Consider the following 18,736-nt stretch of genomic DNA (forward strand, 5'->3'; position numbering starts at 1 on the left):
TAAAATCACACCTCTGGGTTAATGTCATAGACTTGTGGTTCTGTGTGTTACGACCACTGCCCTGTAGGTGGCGCACGTTGCTTTTCGCGTTACGGTCGGGGAAGAACACTGACGTAGTCACGTAAGTTGGGAATGAGGAAGTAAACATTGAGTCAACGAGAGAAAAGCCGGTACGGTGACATCAGTACGACTCTCTTTGGTGGCAGGTCTAGTTAGGTTTAATAAGCACTTTAAACCAGGCTAACCAGTTTTTCGTGCTAGTTATCTAGCTAACTCCGTCATGTCAGACAGCGACACGAGAGGAGACAGACCCTCCGGTGAGGATCATTGTAACGGAGAGGTTCAGCCGGTCGAGGAGCGCACGCCACACTCCGGGAGAGATGTCGTCACTGAGCCTGACGGTGTCACCGGGGACCGGACGACGGTGTCGGTTCCTCACGGTTTGTCTCTGAACCACAGAAAGCTCGTCCTCCACGTCGACCTGAACAACACGATCCTGGTGTCCGACGCGGTGACGGGCCAGGGGACCGTAGCGGCGCTTGACTACTTCCTCTCCACGGTGACGTGGGGGCGGATGAGTAAAGGTAGGCTGGACAGCCCACTAAGGTGGCTGGCTAACTACACACACACACACACACACACATGTGACTGTATATGGCTCTGTACAGCCGACTAAGGTGGCTGACTAACTACACACATACACACACATAGAGGAACAGACCATTACCATCATGTTGTGGTGTCTCCGGGTGAGGGTGATGTTATGACAGAGACACGTGTATATGGCTGTATATGCACAGTATATACTGTAGCTCTTTATGACTGTATATGGCTCTGTACAGCCCACTAATGTGGCAGGCTAACTACATGCCAATAAGCCCCGTGGTATAAATAATACCTACCGTATTCATGTGACAGGCCATGCCAGTAAGCCTCAGAGCTGTGTCTATCTTACCTAATTATCAAATGATATCAATTCAGTCAGGCTCATTGAGGACCTCCTACAGGTTGGTCAGAAGTTCTCAACTGAAGTGTTGTTTTGGGTAATTCACAGTCTTGGGTCAGGGGTCATGAGGATGCAGGGGTCCCCCCCCTACTACCATCTAATCATGTAATAAGGGTCAAATCACTAACTCTCATGACAGGGTTGGGCCATATCCAAAATTGTTTTATTGACGTTATTACTTTAGAAAATATCACAATATACTATATAGTTCATTGCTGAAGAATGGTGGAGACATGCCAGTGTGAGAAGAATGTGATGTCGATTTATGAATGTAGATGTGCTTTGCAGAAAGCGTGATACATTTGTAGTTATGCACATATTTGAGTTTTAAGCACAATATCACAATATGCTCTAAATATCAACATAATTCGATAATATTAAATATTGGCCCAACCCGCCATGACAATAGGTAGCATTGTGTAACCTTGACATTACTGTTGTGTCTCTGTGAGTCACTGACACCTCTCTCTCTCTCTCTCTCTCTCTCTCTCTCTCTCTCTCTCTCTCTCTCTCTCTCTCTCTCTCTCTCTCTCTGTATCACTGTAGGTAAATGGGAGTGGCTGAGCGAAGCGCCATCCCTCCTCCCACCATGCGAGGGCGCTGTCAGCTACTACTCAAAGTTTGGCCGGGTGCCAGGTTTCACCAGCTCTGCGGCGGGGTGTCGGTTCCGGGGGGTGTTGGAGGAGCACCTGACGATGCTGAGGTGGCATGGGGGGGAGGAGGGGCAGGGGGGGGACAGAGAGCTGTCCGTCAAGGGGGAGGACGGACAGATGTACCACTGGATCCTCCCCTCCTTCTTCCAGCTGCTGAAAGACCTGGTTGCCGAGGGGACAGAGTTTGCTGTGTTGTTCCGTACGTTTGGCTCAGACCTCCCGCGCGTGCTGGGGGCCGTGTCCCGCGCCCTCACCCAGGGCTCCCACCCCCTGTTCCCCCAACTCCCTGACCTCAAGGTAGGTCTGTCTGGAGCCCTGGGGCGCTGAAGCTGCTGAATGATGTCACCATGCTGACTGTTCGGTTATTGGCATTGTGTGTGTGTGTATGTAACTGGGACGGTCTAAAGGTTAGAGAGACAGACCACAGCTGGAAGGTTGCTGCCTGCCTGCCAGTGCCTGTGTGTGTGCGTTGTCCTGAGTGGGAGGGAGGCCTTGCTTTGGTTTCTTCTCAAAAGTGACTCACTGTAGTACAGGCCTGATTGATTGATGATTGATTCCCCCCCCCCCCCCCAGCTGAGTGTGAACGTGACACCAGGCCAGATCCGCTGCAGTAAGAAGGGGGCGGTGCTGAGCCGGGGGGACGAGCGTGTGTCTACAAGGGAGGGGGAGAGAGGGCTGTACCACTACCTAAGCTCCGCCCATGGACTGGGGGGCTTCCAGGACCACTTCCACTGGTAGGTAGACCAGGGGCCAGGGGATCAGTACACCAGTGGACCAGTAAACAAGGGACAATAAATGTAGACAATAAATGACCTCTATTATATTGTTGTTGTTGTAACACTGCTCTGTCATCCAGGTGGGCCAAGAACACCTACTCCATCCTGGGGGGGAAGCCCCTGTGGATTGACCCTTTCGACCCGGACATCCAACACATCTTCATAGACGACAACATCCGCCAGAATGACGAGGACACCATTGTTCATCCTAAGGTGTCTGTCTGCCTGTCTCTCTGTCAGTCTGCCTGTCTCTCTGTCTCTTTGTCTGTCTGCCTGTCTCTCTGTCTGCCTGTCTATCTGTCTCTTTGTCTGTCTGTCTGTCTCTCTGTCTGCCTGTCTGTCTGTCTCTTAGTCTGTCTGTCTGCCTGTCTCTCTGTCTGCCTGTCTCTCTGTCTGTCTGTCTGCCTGCCTGTCTGTCTGTCTCTCTGTGTCTCTGTCTCTCTGTCTGCCTGTCTGTCTCTCTCTCCGACTTTATCTATCTATCTTTCCATCTATCCATGTATGATCCATTCTTCCATCCATCCCCTGTAAATGTGTTGTTTGTGTATTCTAACCTCCCCTCTCCTCTCCTCCCCTCCCCTCCCCTCCTCTCTCTCCTGGTTCTGCAGGTGTTCTTGGCTGCGGAGGGAACCGAGACGCGGACCGCCTCCACCACAGAGCTGTACGACCTGTGTCTGGTCCAGACCGACTTGCTCAGAGCCATCTCAGACCCGGGGTACTTCACCCAGAGAATCCACATCTGCCAGGAGAACTACACCACCAACCTCCAGCAGGGGGCAGCAGAGATACCTGCCTCCGTCTGACCCCCCCCCAGAGAGAAGGGCTGGACACTGTGAGCCCCATATGAACAGCCCAGATGATGAAGTGCTCAGATGAAGAAGAGCCCCATGTATAGAAGGGGTCTGGAGAACTCAGGGATGTTTAGAGAGTGGAGGGTCAGATAGCTGCTATAGTAACCAGTAACCCAACAGTAACGCACGTAGTTGCTCTGATCTCTTCCACATCACTCTCAGGGGGTGTGTGTGTTACACGTGTAGAAGGAGTGTTTTGCAGAATTTATTTGCTGCTGTTTTTTAAATGATGATATTTGAAGACAAGGTCATCTTAGGCGTTTCCACAGACCGATCTGTTCAGAATAGACATACTTGACATAAAAGACATACGACAGATGAGCAGATCTGCGTCTAATACATCTTTCTGATAGTTCAAAGACTTGACGTGTGTTTGATTTAGGTTTTCAGGCACATTGGAAGTGCTGGAATCATCATAAAACTCCAAGGCAAGCTGAACCAAGTGCATCTGAAATATGTTCAGTACTTGAAATGTGTTTGTCAAACTAGGATCACCACAGACATGATCACTGTGTGGCTATTTATAATAAGGTTTTTATTTTATTTTTGAAATGTAACTTTTATTTATCCAGGTTTGTCTCATTGAGTTCAAATGTCTTTTCAGGAGATCCCTGGTGAGTCTTTATGGTAATATAAACAACCTGAAGACTTCATATCATTTAGGTGACTGTGGTTTGGGGTTTGTTTACACTGAAGATTATTCTGTTTCCTTTGAATGCACTTTTATGTGAAACACATATTTTATAGTCATTGAATGTATGTTGGACTTCACTTTTAGGTTTTGACTTATTTATTTCTTAGCTTGACAGAAGTGAACCTCATGACTGCAAACTAGTTTTCACTTTCAGCAGCAGATAGGCAGATCAAAAAGGCCAGAACAGCAGATCAACCAGACCAGAGCAGTAGAAAGACAGATCAACCAGGCCAAAGCAGCAGTTTAACAGATCAACCAGGACAGAGCAGCAGATCAACCAGGCCAGAGCATCAGATAGACAGATCAACCAGGCCAGAGCAGCAGATCACCCAGGCTAGAGCAGTAGATAGTGATCTACTGTACTGCTCTTACCAGGTCTCGATGCTTGAACCTTGTTGTACTTTGTGTCTTCTTATATGTTGTTAATGATGAATATACTGACTGATAAGCCTGTACACATGCTGTTCAATCAAACTCCTGTAGGAAGAACATGGACCAGCTGTTGTGTGTTCTGTTGCCATGGTGACTCCTGACAGAAACCATTAGGAATGTCACGTGGAGGGTGTGAGGTCAAACACTAACCCGCAAAACACACTGGGAATGCCGCGTTAGTGACCCGTAACAGAAGCGTGCAGTCAGTCAAGCGGACGACTAAGAGAGAGGCTCTGGGGAGACTCAACTTGCGTTGCGTTCATCTGGATGGCTCTGTGGCCTACGCACCGCGGAGCGAGGTCGAAATAGACTTGAATCATAAACTTGCGCCGCGAGACACACGAGGCCGTGCTGCTCACGGAGCTGGTCTACCACGTTTCCTAGACATAAAAAAACAAATAGCATCTGAACATTCACGTTCAAAATAAAATATAATGAAGGCAACAATAGAGGCTACATTACACACAGATAGCTGTTTTATTACCAGGCTGTCATTGTAAGTAATATTTTATTTTATTTCTTTTTCTAGTTACGATTGTGTTCTAAACTAGCTGGATGAAAGGGCTGGATATTACAGCCAATCAGATGGCTCCATATTACAGCCTATCAGAGGGCTGTAGTTAAACGGTCCCGGACCAACAGGTTTCGGAATAGCTTCTACTCTCAGGCCATTAGACTGTTGAAATTCTAGCGCATAACAAATTAGCCTACAAATGTTTGTTTAAAAGAAATAACATGTTTATTAAAATAGTATGTATGGTACATGACATTTTGTTAATATGTATATAATTGATTTGAACATAAAACACAATAACAAAGTCATGGCTTATAATAACTGTTAAACATTTAAAATATGTACATCAGTTAATTTACAAAGTATACATTTTCTTTCTCTTTGTTATCAAAAGTTGAAGTGAGTGTATTTCATCAAACAAGGGGTTTCAGTGCAAACTTCTGTTACACATGGTAGCCGTGGCAACAATAGTTATAGAGACACACACAGATCTAGCTAGCTAGCTCCAGACTGCTGTAGCGTTCAAGCAAAACAAGAGCAGAATGGATGACTATGACACCAGGTACTGGAGCAGAGGACCAGCAATCTATAACCCAGGAAATAGAAAACATGTGGAGCACAGAACTAATGATAACATGTGGAGCACAGAATGATAACACCATCCATGAGTCCTAAACCAACCCCTAGCCTCTAGAGAGGAAGGAAGTATGCATCTCTAAAGTATTCAAACAATCCATCACTGTGTTGGAGACAAACTCCTCATGACAGGTCAGATGTCCATAGTCCACACAGACCTTAGAACACACAGGCTGGAGGGGAGAGGACCAGACCACGGAGGCGATCACAGAGAGAGTGATGAGGAGGAAGACAGGCTGGACCAGACGATCACAGAGAGGGTGATGAGGAGGAGGAGAGGTTGAGTCTGAGTCTGAAGCCGTCCAGAAGACTTGGTCCTCAGCTCCACCTCCACAGGGAAATGGTCGCTCAATTTCAGAACCTGCAGTCAAGAACAACAGAGGTCAGTATCATAGATCGTTGTTTGATCTCTATCTCCATGGTTACTACAGTATGTTGAGATATCTATGACAACAGGAGCAGATGGTGTTGGAAAGAGAGGAGGGCAGAACCAGGTCCAGTGGCTTCTTAGCAGATGGATACATGATACAGGTTGAGAGGTCTCTAATAACACAATGTGTTAATGTGTAAAGGGTTAGGGTCATGTGTAAAGGGTTAGAGTCATGTGTAAAGGGTTAGGGGCATGGATAAAGAGAGAAAACAGGGCAGTTACCGTGTCTTTGGAGAGACGGTACTCCTTGCCGAAGTTGAAGACCCGTGCAGAGTAGGGTTTGATGGCTTTCAGGAATGATTTTCCCTGGACCACAATCCTACAACAAGACAACCACTGGTTACCTAGACAACCACCTGTTACACTTCAACCAGGAGTGAGGAGCGTCTGATGAGGAGACTGAGGAGCGTATGATGTCTAGTATGTAGTGTTTAGTATGAAGCGTATGTTGTATGTAGTGTGTGCAATACTTAATGTGTAGAGTGTAGTATGGCTTTCTGAGTAATGTTTCATCGCCTCTGAATGGCCATGGAGAGGGAGCTGATGGAGTCACGCCACGTTACATAAGAAAAACAGCAGGTGGTTAGCCTGTGGAGCTAAAGCCCAGGCAGACTGTGAACAATGTCAGTGGAGCTCCACCCACCTGTCGTAGGCACAGTTGGTGGTGTCTCGGACGGTGGTGTCCACCTTGTCTCCTATCAGCCAATAGAAACCCTGCTTGGAGAAGAGCCGGATGTCCTTCTTGTTCTTCCTGGTCATGTGTGCGCAGCCGGCGTTGAAGTCTCCCAGGAACATCAGATCCTATTGGACAGGAGAGAGGAAAGGATGAGTTACATCAGCTTTGATTGGACAGTAGAGATCATTTTCAAAGATTTTTTTTATACTGCATTTGCCTCATTCTCTGTCCTTTTGTTTGAGTTACTCAGATTTACAGAAAGCAAACTCCACCAAGCAGGGTTGTGTGGTAACGAAAGAATCTTGAATGAGTTTTATTTCAGTAAATCTTCGGTGCAGACTCTCACCGTGTTGCTCCACTTGGCCTTGACCTCCTGGTAGACGTCGTACAGACAGTCTATCTCCTTGACCGCGTCAGAGGGGGCGCTGCGGAGCGGGATCAGGGCGAATGCACCAATCGCTGCTCAGGGGAGGAGCCACACCATTCTAGTCAGCTCTACTCATCTCACCACAAAGTAACATTGTTCATTTAGGAAGAACTTCTTCTTTAGCCATACATTTTATTTTACTTTAATGTTAATGTTCATAATTCAACTCAATAATTCAAGTACTGAATTAGTTTTGGTTGCGATCACACTTCATTATGACTGGAGTCTTCCAACCTGTTGTATTGGCTGTGAACCGAACCACGAAGGGTTCCCTGGAGAACACATCCACCTCTCCTTTCTTCTTATCGGGATACTGGTACTGGCCTGCCACCTGCACAGTCTCTTTCCTGGGGAGGGAGGGGAGGGGTATAGTTTATTCTATCAGGGTACTAGTACTGGGCAGTGGGAGAGAGGGGGGACAGACGGACTACTTAAAGCATTAGCATTTCTACATATGAAGGAAAAGCCTCTCACCTGTACAGGTAGACATACTGCTCCTGCTCGGCAGGTGTTCGTCCCAGACCTCCACTGGAGACAGACTTATAGGTGAAGGTGTCTGTGTACCTGAGAGAAGTAGCACAAAGGTATTCTAGTTAATCAACTCAACTAAACTAAACAGGGGTGGGAGTAATGACAACAGCTTATTTAACCTTTATTTATACAGGGGAAAACACACTGAGACCAAGGCCTCTTTTGCAGGTCCACAATATCAATACAATTACAAAACAACACAAAAAATACAGCAGTACAGTAAAATACAGAATACAGCAGTACAGTAAAATACATCCTAAAACCACAATATTATGTTATATAAAGAGAAACAATCACATCCTTCACTAAAAAGGAAGCCCTGCCACAACTAGCCTGGTCCCAGTTATGAATGTGCTGACGCCTACTACTCATGAATCTACTGTACCCCTCACCACCACCCCAACCATGATTCTACTAATCTACTGTACCCCTCACCACCACCCCAACCATGATTCTACTAATCTACTGTACCCCTCACCACCACCCCAACCATGATTCTACTAATCTACTGTACCTGTCACTGTACCTGTTGAGAGCTGCCACCAGCGCCTTGGTGGCCTTGCCATCATGGTCTCTTACCTCCTGCAGCAGACACACGTCACAGCGGGACACGACCTGGGGACAGGACAGACGGGGTCAGAACGAACACACACACACACACACTCACACACTCACACACTCACACACTCACCCTGGTCAGTGTGTGCATGACCCTGAAGTTGTTGGACTTGCTGGAGTTGAAGCTCTGGACATTGAAGGCACAGATCTTAAACCCTGCAGAGGCCCCGGGGAGATAGGCCAGGAGGAGGGAGGACAGGAGGAGGAGGAGGAGAGGAGGAGGAGGGAGGGCTCCCATGACTCAGACAATACTGTAGAATGAGAAGAGAATTTTCTAGTGAGATCACAGATCTGGGTGTTTACAGTAGGTCTACGTTATGAAATGTAGACAGGATTAGGGTTAGTCAGGTTGGCCTGTAGGCAGGGTTAGGGTTAGTCAGGTTGACCTGTAGGCAGGGTTAGGGTTAGTCAGATTGACCTATCAAAGGTGACAGCAACTTAATTCACAAGTGGTCATTCATTTATTTCAATCGGTGTAGTGTTATTGAACATGTAGTTCTAATCAGGTCTTATTGAACCAGTAGTTGTGGGTCAGGTGTAGTTCTGGTCAGGTGGTATTGAATGTGTAGTTCAGTACTAACAGGAGAAATTGTATTGTATGCATGCAAATGACAATACAGTTGAACTTTTAACTTCCGAGGAGGTGAGTAACAGGTGACAGGTGTAGCTCCCCATAAGGGATTACAAACACAGGGTTTCATAAAGGCCATTCAACAGTGTGTGTGTGAGTAAGTGAAAGTGAGATCAGTGAGTTGTGCAATGTAAACAGTAAACTTGTTTTTGGAGAATGTCAGGCTAGTAATCAATTACAACCACTCTCTCTGCTTCTGAGACTCTGCTGAAGAGAAAATGAATCAGTCTTTACAGACTGACAGTCAGACCACCAGTTCCAGCAGTCACAATAACTCCACTAATATAAACCAATCTAATGGGGTTGGCAAAAGTCTCACTGCATGTTCAGTCACATTTGACTAAGCTGTAGTTGAAGCTTGGAGCAGGAGGCCAGTCAAACCAGCTGTCCTGCTTTCCTAGTGTTCCGAGCCCCAGCCTCAGCCCCACCCTGGGGCAGGAGCCAGTGTTAGTCACCAACAAGCTGTTGGTTGTTGTGTTGCTTTTGGAAAGCCATTGTTGTAAACATGGAACACACAGCTGGATCTCAACAATCTTGAACCAATCTGGAATATTCCATGTTCCAAAATGGAGGGAATCCTCAGGGAAGTGAAGGTGTTATGACATCAAACACCTTAACACACCACCATCCACTCTACAGGACAAATCTGTCTGTTTAAAATAAAGTGAAATAAAAGCTCTGTACTCGTCAACCACAAAGAGAAGTCACTAAACTCAACATGTCTGATGACCAATGACTGAACACACCAACCTTCCCTCTCCATAACAACTACTGTTTTATTTGCTACGAACAACGACATTCAACATTTACACACTTCTAACCAGGTGGTACAGGATAGGAACAGCCAGATGATACCACCAGCTTACCTTGTTTAATGATTATTGATAAATCCCGGACGGTTTATATCTGATATTTCCACAATTCGGCTGAACTGTTGTGATCCTCTTCTGCCGCTGGTGTGTAGTGTCAGCTTTCACTCCGCCTCCACACCTTTACCTGTCCTCGATGGTTGACAACACCCACTTTTTTTTGTTTGTGTAGAAGGAAACCGCCTCTACAGCAGAGCAGAGAAACAAAATCTACACAGACGCAATCTGACAGACTGAAGTCACAGTTAGTCATTAAATAACATTACAAGCATGTTTGTATGTATTTCAATTGTCAAATGTATTCAATCAATCAATCAATCAATCAATCAATCAGTCAGTCAGTCAGTCAGAGGAGAAGTTTGCTTAACTGCGCAAATTAGATGTAGGCTACACTGCGAGGTGTTGGAGCTGAGTACTGTAAGCGGGTCAGTTTAGGTACTATGTTGAGAAATTCGGCATACACGAATTACATGGAGATTCCTACCTCCGTTGGAGTTGGTGAAGAAACGAACCGCTCATCCACCCCGGACAATGACATCATGACAGACAGGCAGCAGTGCACGCGCCTCCCGTGCCCGACAGCAACGCTCCAGACCGACAGAACTGCTGCAACCCGAGAGCTGCTGCACCCCGTCCCAGCAAAGTTCGGGGACAACTCCGAAGCGGCATAATGCCGACGAAATAAGGACTGTTTACTGATCGATAACACGGGTGAGTATGCCCTGGATCTGGACAACTAGAGTAGTCAGCTTGGTAATTAGTTAGCCACCTAGGTTGGTAAATTAAACATTGTTGTCATCCGAAACCAATGATGACTATAAGCTGCAACATAAGCTATAGCTACTTAGCAAGTTAGCTACTACCAGATCCATTTACAGGCTTTAACACCTTGATAACGAGCTAGCTACTTATTTAATATTAGATCGCTAGCCGATTTGAGCTTGTTTTGATACTTTTAAGTCACGTCAGGGCGTGTTTCTCCATGCTTGTCGCCTGTTGCTTGCATGCGAATTAGCTGCTATGAAGTTAGCTATAATGTCTGTCAAAGCAATCAAGACGAGGTTCAAAGGTAGCGAACTCGCCAGACACGATATGACAGTTGAGTTATATAGTCGGATAATCATACTGCACGTCCTCCACGAGTCTGATGTCTCTTCGCCACATTGTACATTATTGATGACCTCAGCTGCTACAAGTTTCCATCCCCGGTTCTAGCCTCCAACCAGAGCGGTACCGAGCTAGGAGGCATGGCAGACTCATGGTGAAGCCTGGCGGTGCAGACTAGTCTGATGAATAGTGAAATGAACAAATTTGATTTGATAGAATGATTAGATCCAAATGTGATCATACTGACAGGTGTTAGCCGACAATCTGGTTTGACAGTATCTACATTTGAAAGTCTTAAGGCAGCTCTTTTGTTGGTCAATTAACTAACAGTAATGTTGCTGTAGTTGTTGTGGTCACAGTGCTGCTCTGATGGGATGGCCTCGAAGCTGCTGGACCGACTGCGGCGGACGCTCTTCAAGGAGGGAGAGGTCTCCAAAGAGGACGGAGTGACGGAGGAGTTCCCAGAGAGCTCGGAGCTGGAGGATGACACGGAGGAGTGTGTGTCGGAGCGCTTGGGGGGGACGCTCTGCTTCGACGGGGAGAGCGCCCTCGAGTCGGAGGACGCTGGAGACGGGTCAGGCCTGGACAGCGACTCAGACTTCCTCGGAGAGTCTGTGGAGGAGGGGCTTAGCAGCACAGGTAGAGTCACTGGTCAGGTTCACCACCTCTATTCCCTCAGACCTCTATGTACGTAATCTCTGGACGATTGACTGAGTGCTATGCACGCTCCACACTCTAGAGTCGGTCAAACATAGCTTGTTCTGTGGTTACTGAGCAGTCAGAAGTGGGCGGGCTGTTCAAAATTAAATTACTGACAGGTCATAGCACCAATCAGATATCATAAGCGAGCACATCCTGTTTTGATGAAAAACTTCAAACAATCTTCTCCACAATCATCTCATGTAGCATAACTACCTACCCCTACTAAGTAACGAATCTACTAGAACTATAACCCACTATACTAACCCCCAATTCTCACTTCCCGCTTAGAACAGACCACCAGCCACACTGAGCTGGTTTCACTTAATTTTTCTGAGTATCAATAAGAACTGCTCCTCTCTCAGAGAACCGTTTTTTCTGAGAGCCGGTTTGATCCTGAACTCTGTCTCTCTGTTTGTCTGTCTGCCATGGAGGTAGACCTATCTGTCTGCCATAAAGATAGACCTGTCTGCCTGCCGTAGAGCTATAATAAAATAGATAACCCAGCTCTATATCTGTGTCTCAGACCCCAGTCCCATTGGTAGATAACCTCTATGTCTGTGTCTCAGACCCCAGTCCCATTGGTAGATAACCTCTATATCTGTGTCTCAGACCCCAGTCCCATTGGTAGATAACCTCTATGTCTGTGTCTCAGACCCCAGTCCCATTGGTAGATAACCTCTATGTCTGTGTCTCAGACCCCAGTCCCATTGGTAGATAACCTCTATATCTGTGTCTCAGACACCAGTCCCATTGGTAGATAACCTCTATATCTGTGTCTCAGACACCAGTCCCATTGGTCCATCCCCCAGTGGACCCTCCTCCCTCTTGACGCGTCAGCTGCAGGAGAGCTGGAGGAGCCTGCGTCACCGTAGCAACACCTCCCCCGCAGCGCCGGTGCAGGAGAAGCTGCAGTTTGAGGTGACGGACGCCAGCGTGGTGCACGAGACCTCCTCTAAGTACGTGGTAAGTTACTATGGTGACCATGGGGTAAGCGTTACTATGATGACCATGGGGTAAGTGTTACTATGGTGACCATGGAATAAGGGTTACTATGGGGACCATAGGGGTGAGTGTTACTATGGTGACCATGGGGTTAGTCTTACTATGGTGACCATCGAGTAAGGATTACTATGGTGACCATGGGGTAATTGTTACTATGGCCCCCCTACCCTCCCCTGGTGCTGCTCAGCATGTGACCCCCATGGCAATTGCGGCCCACGTCATTGTGTGTTATCCCCTGTATAATATATGGGAGTTACAATATTCAGTTTGACACAAAGCAAAGGCATCTTACATGCCTATAATAAGTAGTAAGGCATTAAACCTGTAAGTATCACCCAGATGTGAGTTTGATCCTAATCTCCTCCTTCCCCCACCCCTAACCCTCCCCTCCTCCTCCCTCCCCTAACCCTCCCCTCCTCCTCCCTCCCCTAACCCTCCCCTCCTCCTCCCCCAGCTCTACACCATCCATGTGATCCAGACAGGCATGTCAGACAAGACGCCGGCCGTCATCACGCGGCGCTACTCCGACTTCGAGCGCCTGCACGCCCGTCTCCGCCGTCACCACGGTGACGAGATGGAACGCGTCTGCTTCCCCCGCAAGAAGCTGCGTAAGAACTTTGTGGCGGAGACGATCGCCAAGCGCAGCCGTGCCTTCGAGCAGTACCTGACCCACTTGCACTCTCTCCCAGCGCTGCGTGCCTCGCCAACCTTCCTGGAGTTCTTCTACCTGGGCGACCTGCGGGCCGGGCAGGTTCTGATGAGGGTGGGCCGGTATCAGGAGGCTCTGGGCCCGCTGCTCAATGCCCTGCGCCTGCAGGAGAAACTGGACTGCAGTACGCAGACGCAGCCACCGCATCATCATCATCATCATTATCCTCCTCCTCCGCACCTGCAGCAGCGCTCCCATTGGCTGTTCACAGTGCTGGCACTGGTCACATGCTTCCAGGAGGTGGAGATGCTGGGCGAGGCTCAGGAGCACTGTGACCGTGCCCTGCAGGACCTGGTCCCGCCCAAGCCTACCCAGGGGGCCTTGTGGCCAGCAACCCGCCACCCGCTCCTCATCCCGCTGCTCCAGACCAATGTCCGTCTGTCCTGGAAGCTCAGCCGTGACAAACGCAGGTGGGAGGAGCTTCTGCAGGAGCTGGCAGAGGGGGGGGTGGACCTGGGGGCGGGGCAACTCAGCCTGAAGGAGTTCCTGATAAAGGAAGAGCTGATGGAGACAGAGGGGGAGGGGAAGGCCAGGGGGGAGACAACCTAGACCCAGGGGGAGGGGAAGAGCAGGGGGGAGACCAACTAGACCCAGGCAGGGGGAGCGGGAGACCAACTAAACCAAGGCATGGGAGAGTGAGATGACAGCTACCCCCTAGAGGGCAACACCAACGCTAGGGGGGAGGGGAAGGGGGGGAGGGACAGCACATAGACGGGACAGGACCTAGACGGGACAGGGGCAAGGCCAAGGGGGTGGGGTGGGAGGGACAGCACCTAGATGGGACAGGGGCAAGGCCAGGGGGGAGGGGGAGGGGGAGGTGGGGCAGGACATCTAGACAGGACGGGGCAAGGCCGGGGGGGAGCGGGGGGACACCTAGACAGGACGGGAGAGGGGGGGCACCTAGACAGGACAGGGACAAGGCCAAGGGGGAGGGGGGGGGCACGGACAGGACGGGGCAAGGCCAAGGGGAAGGGGGGGGGGGGGCACCTAGACGGGAGAGGGCAAGGCCAAGTCATGATGCAGAAAACAATCACATTTTCTCAAGTCTAAAACTTGAACTGTTTTAACACTAACATTAACCACAATATTATATATATTGCTGAAAATATTAGTCTTTTATTAAACATGTATTTTTCCTGAATAGTTTGGCAGAAAACTAGGTCAATATTTTCATAGCCTGCCTTTTAAAAACTATTTTATTACTTTTTAATGATGCCATTTGGATGAATGGTTGGTTTAATGGACGATATGGAATTATGTCTTTTTAAAGGGAACTATGCACAAGTCACAACAGTAGTACACCACAGGAAGCATGCATCAGGTATGAATGGCCTGAATGCACAGATGGAGATAATGAGTGTGATAGTGTTTACTAGGCAGACACAAGGGACGGCCACAGAGAAAGATACACCAGGGGAGGCTGGTGGAGGTACACATCGGAGGACGGGCTCATAGTAATCGATGGAATGGAATGACAAATGGTATCAAACGTGTGTTTCGTACCATTTCTCATTCTATTCCATGCATTACAATGAGCCTGTCCTTGGATTTCTACCTCCACCAGCCTCACCTGAGTTACATGTCTATCTGTATGGTGAAACAGCAGTGCTTTCTGACAGCTCTTGACGAAGCACTCCTAACTACTAACTCTCCTAGCACCTAATTCTCCTAGTGGCGAACTGTCCTTGGGACTGTACTAACTTTCCAAGCTGTACGAACTCTACTAACTCTGTGAGCTACCAGCTTTAGGGAACAGTGTAGTGATCACGCCCGCTGATAGGGAATACTGGGGTTTATAGCAGCAAGCTGCTCTGGTTCTAGTCACTTTAATGTCAGTACAGACTTACAATGTAACAGTGTGTGTGTGTGTGTGTGTGTGTGTGTGTGTGTGTGTGTGTGTGTGTGTGTGTGAGAGAGAGAAAATATTAACAGTGTAGATAGCTACTTTCTGTGGGTTCTATTTTTAGCTGGTGCAAAACGGACACATGTCTAAAAGCAGGCATATTGGCAATCTGTGTCAGCAGAAACGGGTGTAAATACCACTGAGCCTGCACTCACATGGGTGGAGTAGTGGTAAATAGAGGCGTGTTCATGACAACGAGCAGGTCAAGTGTCATTAGGTGCGCTGCAAAAATTCTGGCCTTGAAAATAGCACTAATATTTCAGACACACCCCCTAAGCGCACCCACAGCACCCCTCGCCACGTCATGTCTTATAAATGCCTGTCATACTGTTGCATCACCTTTTTATTGTGAACTCCAGCCAGACATCTCTGAACACTCCATGGTTTGAACCTGACTGAAAGAATACTTTACCCTACATGTACTGTGGGAAACGTCTCAGCATGAAATATCTGTAATGTATACAAATAAATGTATGAATAAACGTGCTTCACATACAGTAGGCTGGTTTTCTAAAAATGCTTTGACTGTATTTTAATGAATAAATATCCTCAGAACTTGTTACACTGTCTTATATTTCATATTGAATCGGTGTTCTCTGTCTGAAAAGCAAGCCACCGCTGTAGCGGCAATGTGGGCGGGACTTAGATCCGTAGCTGTGCGACTGATAGTTGAACTGTCAATCAATCGGATGTCAACGGCTATTTCTCAATCCTGCCTGCTGCCTCTTGTCTCCAGTCACCTTCCTTCCAGTGGATCGTTTTTGTCTGACGGGAACTGAAAATGAATCTGATTTGAAACGGATTTGAAAGTAGTTGCTAAATCATTCACGTTTCACGCACGTGAAAGGCACGTAAAAGACAGCATCCTTCCCGATTGAGACACAGCCAACAAGTGCAGGCTGCCCAAGTTAGCATGATCCTGCCCAACATGTTTGGCATTTTAAGTAACTATTTGGCAATCTGGAGAACGTTTGGGATGTCTTCTTTTAAAATACGGTAGGGAAATGTGAGCAGATTACCTTATGGGTCTCAAAATATCATGATTTAAACTCATTGGCTGGTATGTTAAGCAACTGTCTAATCACGTTTGTTAGGGTAACTAAACCTGAACGTTCCCTGGTGCAGTTGACCAAACGCTTTGTGAAAGGGTACAGACGTTTCAGAAGCGGCAATTTTCCCTCTGTCTGAAGGCTACTTTTGAAGCTGTATTTTCTGTCTAAAAAGGGTATAGGAATCATCCATGGCTGCCTTGATACAGGAGAGGAGGGGGTCTAGGCCTACGGGACAGGAAAGGAGGTCTAGTGAGAATTGAAGACATTTGAGAGTTACTGTAGTTGTACTTCCTAAGCACCATGTGATGTGTATAGAAGAGACAACAGCAGGAACAAAAGTTCCATCACGTTTATTACACTTATTAGGCCTGTCAGTCAGAGAAGAGGACTCCTCTCCTCTCCTCCAGCTGGTACAGTAGTATGTAGTACAGTAGTATAGCTAGCTGCCTCCAGCACCCTGCAGTGTAGCGACTCTACAACCCTGTGAGGACAAGTACACTTGTTCCAAAACAAACACTGTGCATGCTAATACACTCAGACATAGTATGAATGCTAGTACACTCAAACATAGTATGCATGCTTTTACACTCACATAGTATGCTACAGTAGTACACTCAGATAGTATGCTACTGTAGTACACTCAGACAAAGTATGCATGCTAGGACACTCAGACATAGTATGTATACACTCAGATACTTGGTGGTCCTCCACAGGGCCCTACACTAGTAGTACACAGTAGTAAACAGTAGACATAAATCCTATCATAAATAATCTACTAATAAGTATGACAGTGCTCCTTCTTGTTTACAGTATCACATTGGTTTGACTATTACAGCTGCTTAGCTGTGGCTGAACACAGCCTCATCTAGAGGTTATAACTCTATAGAACACAGCCTCCTCTAGAACAATGCCTCCTAACTCTATGGAACACACTGTAACTCTGAGGACAGGGACATAAAGAGAGTTCTAAACAGTAGAGTGTGCAATCAACTAAATTAACTACATGGGAATCAACTAAGTTGACTACATGGCACCACTCATGCTGTCACAAATGTAATGAACGGGACAGCGATAGCAGGTGTCTTCTCTATGGATATAACTGTATGGGGACACAGTGACAATGATAACAAGGTCGTGTTCAGTAGCTTCGAAACAGGGGAACAGGTACGACCTGTATTTGTCTAATAAGAACGCTAGTTTCCGTCCGTCCGCCCATCCCTACTGACAACAGGCTATGGAAATGCATGGGGGTGATGGCATCATTGTTTGTAGATCTGGCAGTGGTAGGATAGATTTCCTGGTTTGTAGGTCAGATGTTTAGTTGGTCCTCATGGTTTAGGTGGTCCTCATAGTTTGTATGTCAGATATTTAGGTGGTCTCATGGTTTAGGTGGTCCTCATGGTTTGTAGGTCAGATGTTTAGGTGGTCCTCATGGTTTGTAGGTCAGATGTTTAGGTGGTCTTCATGGTTTGTACATCTGGTGGTTCCCTCCAGCAGCACTAGGGGGCAGCGCAGGGCCGGCTCCTGATTGGACGTCTGCGAAGCCCAACCTCTGTCTCCTCTTCCTCTGCTCTGTCATCTACACAGAAGACAGGAGAGTTGTGTGTGTTTGTGTGGGTGTGGTGTGGTGTGGTGTAGTGTAGTGTAGTGTAGTGTGGTGTGGTGTGGTGTGGTGTGGTGTGGTGTGGTGTGTGTTACCTGTTCCTTGAGCTCTGTCAGTTGTCCGGCCAGTTGTGTGACGACCCTCATGGTAGAGGTGAGTCTGTCTTGCAGGTTCCTCATCTCGTTCTGCTCTCCGTCTGCGTCTGTTACCACCAGGGACATGGCCTGCATACGGGGGAACCAGTCCAGGTTCTTACTCTGGGGAGGGAACGCACGCACGCACGCACACACACAATAATTATACAACTGATATAGCATGTTGTGCTGTACATATATTGTATAACCTAATGCTGTGAAATATAACGTCTACCTTGATCATCAGAGCTACATAGCTCTCCGGTCCTGTGTAGTCCGTCTTGTTCTTCTCCTGGATCAAGACTATGAAGTAGAGGTAGTTCCAGATGTTGTGTTCTACGTTGATGTGCTCCTCAAACGACACTGTCTTGTTGTCAAACTTGTCCCTCTCCAGACCTGGGGGTGGGTGGTGTTTAGGTCATGACATACTATCAACATACTATACTATCGACATACTATCTAGCCTACAGAACATACAACATACTATCTAGTCTACTCCAGAACATACAGGGTGACATATTTACCACAGATAAAGCAGGTAGTTTTGAGGACCTCTTCTTTCTTCTGCTTCTCGCTCCTCAGGTCAGCAAAGGTGTCGATGATGACGCCGAAGATCAAGTTGAGGACAATGATGATGACAATGAAGTAGAAGAGCAGGTCGTAGATGACACGCGCCGGGAACAGAGGCTCCTACACAGGGGACACATATAGTACACACTAGGTAGTATAGAACACATACATAGTACACACACACACACACACAATATAGAACACATACTT

General features: G+C 47.5%; 4 protein-coding genes across 8 annotated transcripts in view; 2 read left to right on the forward strand and 2 right to left on the reverse strand.

Annotated features, from left to right (window-relative positions):
• The first annotated feature begins 201 nt into the window (after positions 1–201).
• Positions 202–4,456, forward strand: LOC310808029 (uncharacterized protein). Its single transcript, XM_083674726.1, has 5 exons — positions 202–584; positions 1,553–1,956; positions 2,233–2,393; positions 2,516–2,648; positions 3,044–4,456. Exons 1-5 carry the CDS (start codon positions 281–283, stop codon positions 3,236–3,238), a joined length of 1,197 nt encoding a protein of 398 aa, XP_083530852.1. The 5' UTR covers positions 202–280; the 3' UTR covers positions 3,239–4,456.
• Positions 4,457–5,114: 658 nt separating this feature from the next.
• LOC310808630 (deoxyribonuclease gamma-like) lies at positions 5,115–10,279 on the reverse strand. Of its 3 annotated transcripts, none has more exons than XM_083675641.1 (10): positions 10,229–10,279; positions 9,742–9,954; positions 8,318–8,495; positions 8,141–8,241; positions 7,570–7,659; positions 7,330–7,442; positions 7,015–7,127; positions 6,636–6,793; positions 6,215–6,311; positions 5,115–5,923 (listed from the first exon to the last, which is right to left on the reverse strand). In XM_083675641.1, the coding sequence occupies exons 3-10, from the start codon at positions 8,480–8,482 to the stop codon at positions 5,768–5,770; spliced, it is 993 nt and encodes a 330-aa protein (XP_083531767.1). In that variant the 5' UTR covers positions 8,483–8,495; positions 9,742–9,954; positions 10,229–10,279; the 3' UTR covers positions 5,115–5,767. The 3 variants fall into 3 exon arrangements, with proteins under 3 accessions (XP_083531767.1, XP_083531768.1, XP_083531769.1); XM_083675642.1 differs by having other exon boundaries at positions 9,742–9,929; positions 10,229–10,270; XM_083675643.1 differs by lacking the exon at positions 10,229–10,279 and having other exon boundaries at positions 8,153–8,241; positions 9,742–9,913.
• Positions 5,938–13,937, forward strand: snx21 (sorting nexin family member 21). 2 transcript variants are annotated; one of them, XM_083675640.1, is made up of 4 exons: positions 5,938–5,944; positions 11,196–11,490; positions 12,335–12,516; positions 13,010–13,937. In XM_083675640.1, exons 2-4 carry the CDS (start codon positions 11,226–11,228, stop codon positions 13,811–13,813), a joined length of 1,251 nt encoding a protein of 416 aa, XP_083531766.1. In that variant the 5' UTR covers positions 5,938–5,944; positions 11,196–11,225; the 3' UTR covers positions 13,814–13,937. The 2 variants fall into 2 exon arrangements, with proteins under 2 accessions (XP_083531766.1, XP_083531765.1); XM_083675639.1 differs by lacking the exon at positions 5,938–5,944 and adding an exon at positions 10,338–10,455.
• Positions 13,938–16,560: 2,623 nt separating this feature from the next.
• The window catches only part of itpr3 (inositol 1,4,5-trisphosphate receptor, type 3), a 29,504-nt gene continuing 27,328 nt past the window's right edge, over positions 16,561–18,736 (reverse strand). For both annotated transcript variants that reach the window (XM_083674452.1, XM_083674451.1), the window contains exons 55-58: positions 18,481–18,646; positions 18,192–18,352; positions 17,918–18,079; positions 16,561–17,798 (exon numbers count right to left, since the gene is read on the reverse strand). In XM_083674452.1, the coding sequence (XP_083530578.1) occupies positions 17,682–17,798; positions 17,918–18,079; positions 18,192–18,352; positions 18,481–18,646 (606 nt within the window). In that variant the 3' untranslated portion in view covers positions 16,561–17,681. The remainder of the gene's footprint in view (positions 17,799–17,917; positions 18,080–18,191; positions 18,353–18,480; positions 18,647–18,736) is intronic.

The sequence above is a fragment of the Argentina silus genome, assembly GCF_951799395.1.
Source record: "Argentina silus genome assembly, chromosome: 8".
Lineage (NCBI taxonomy): Eukaryota > Metazoa > Chordata > Actinopteri > Argentiniformes > Argentinidae > Argentina > Argentina silus.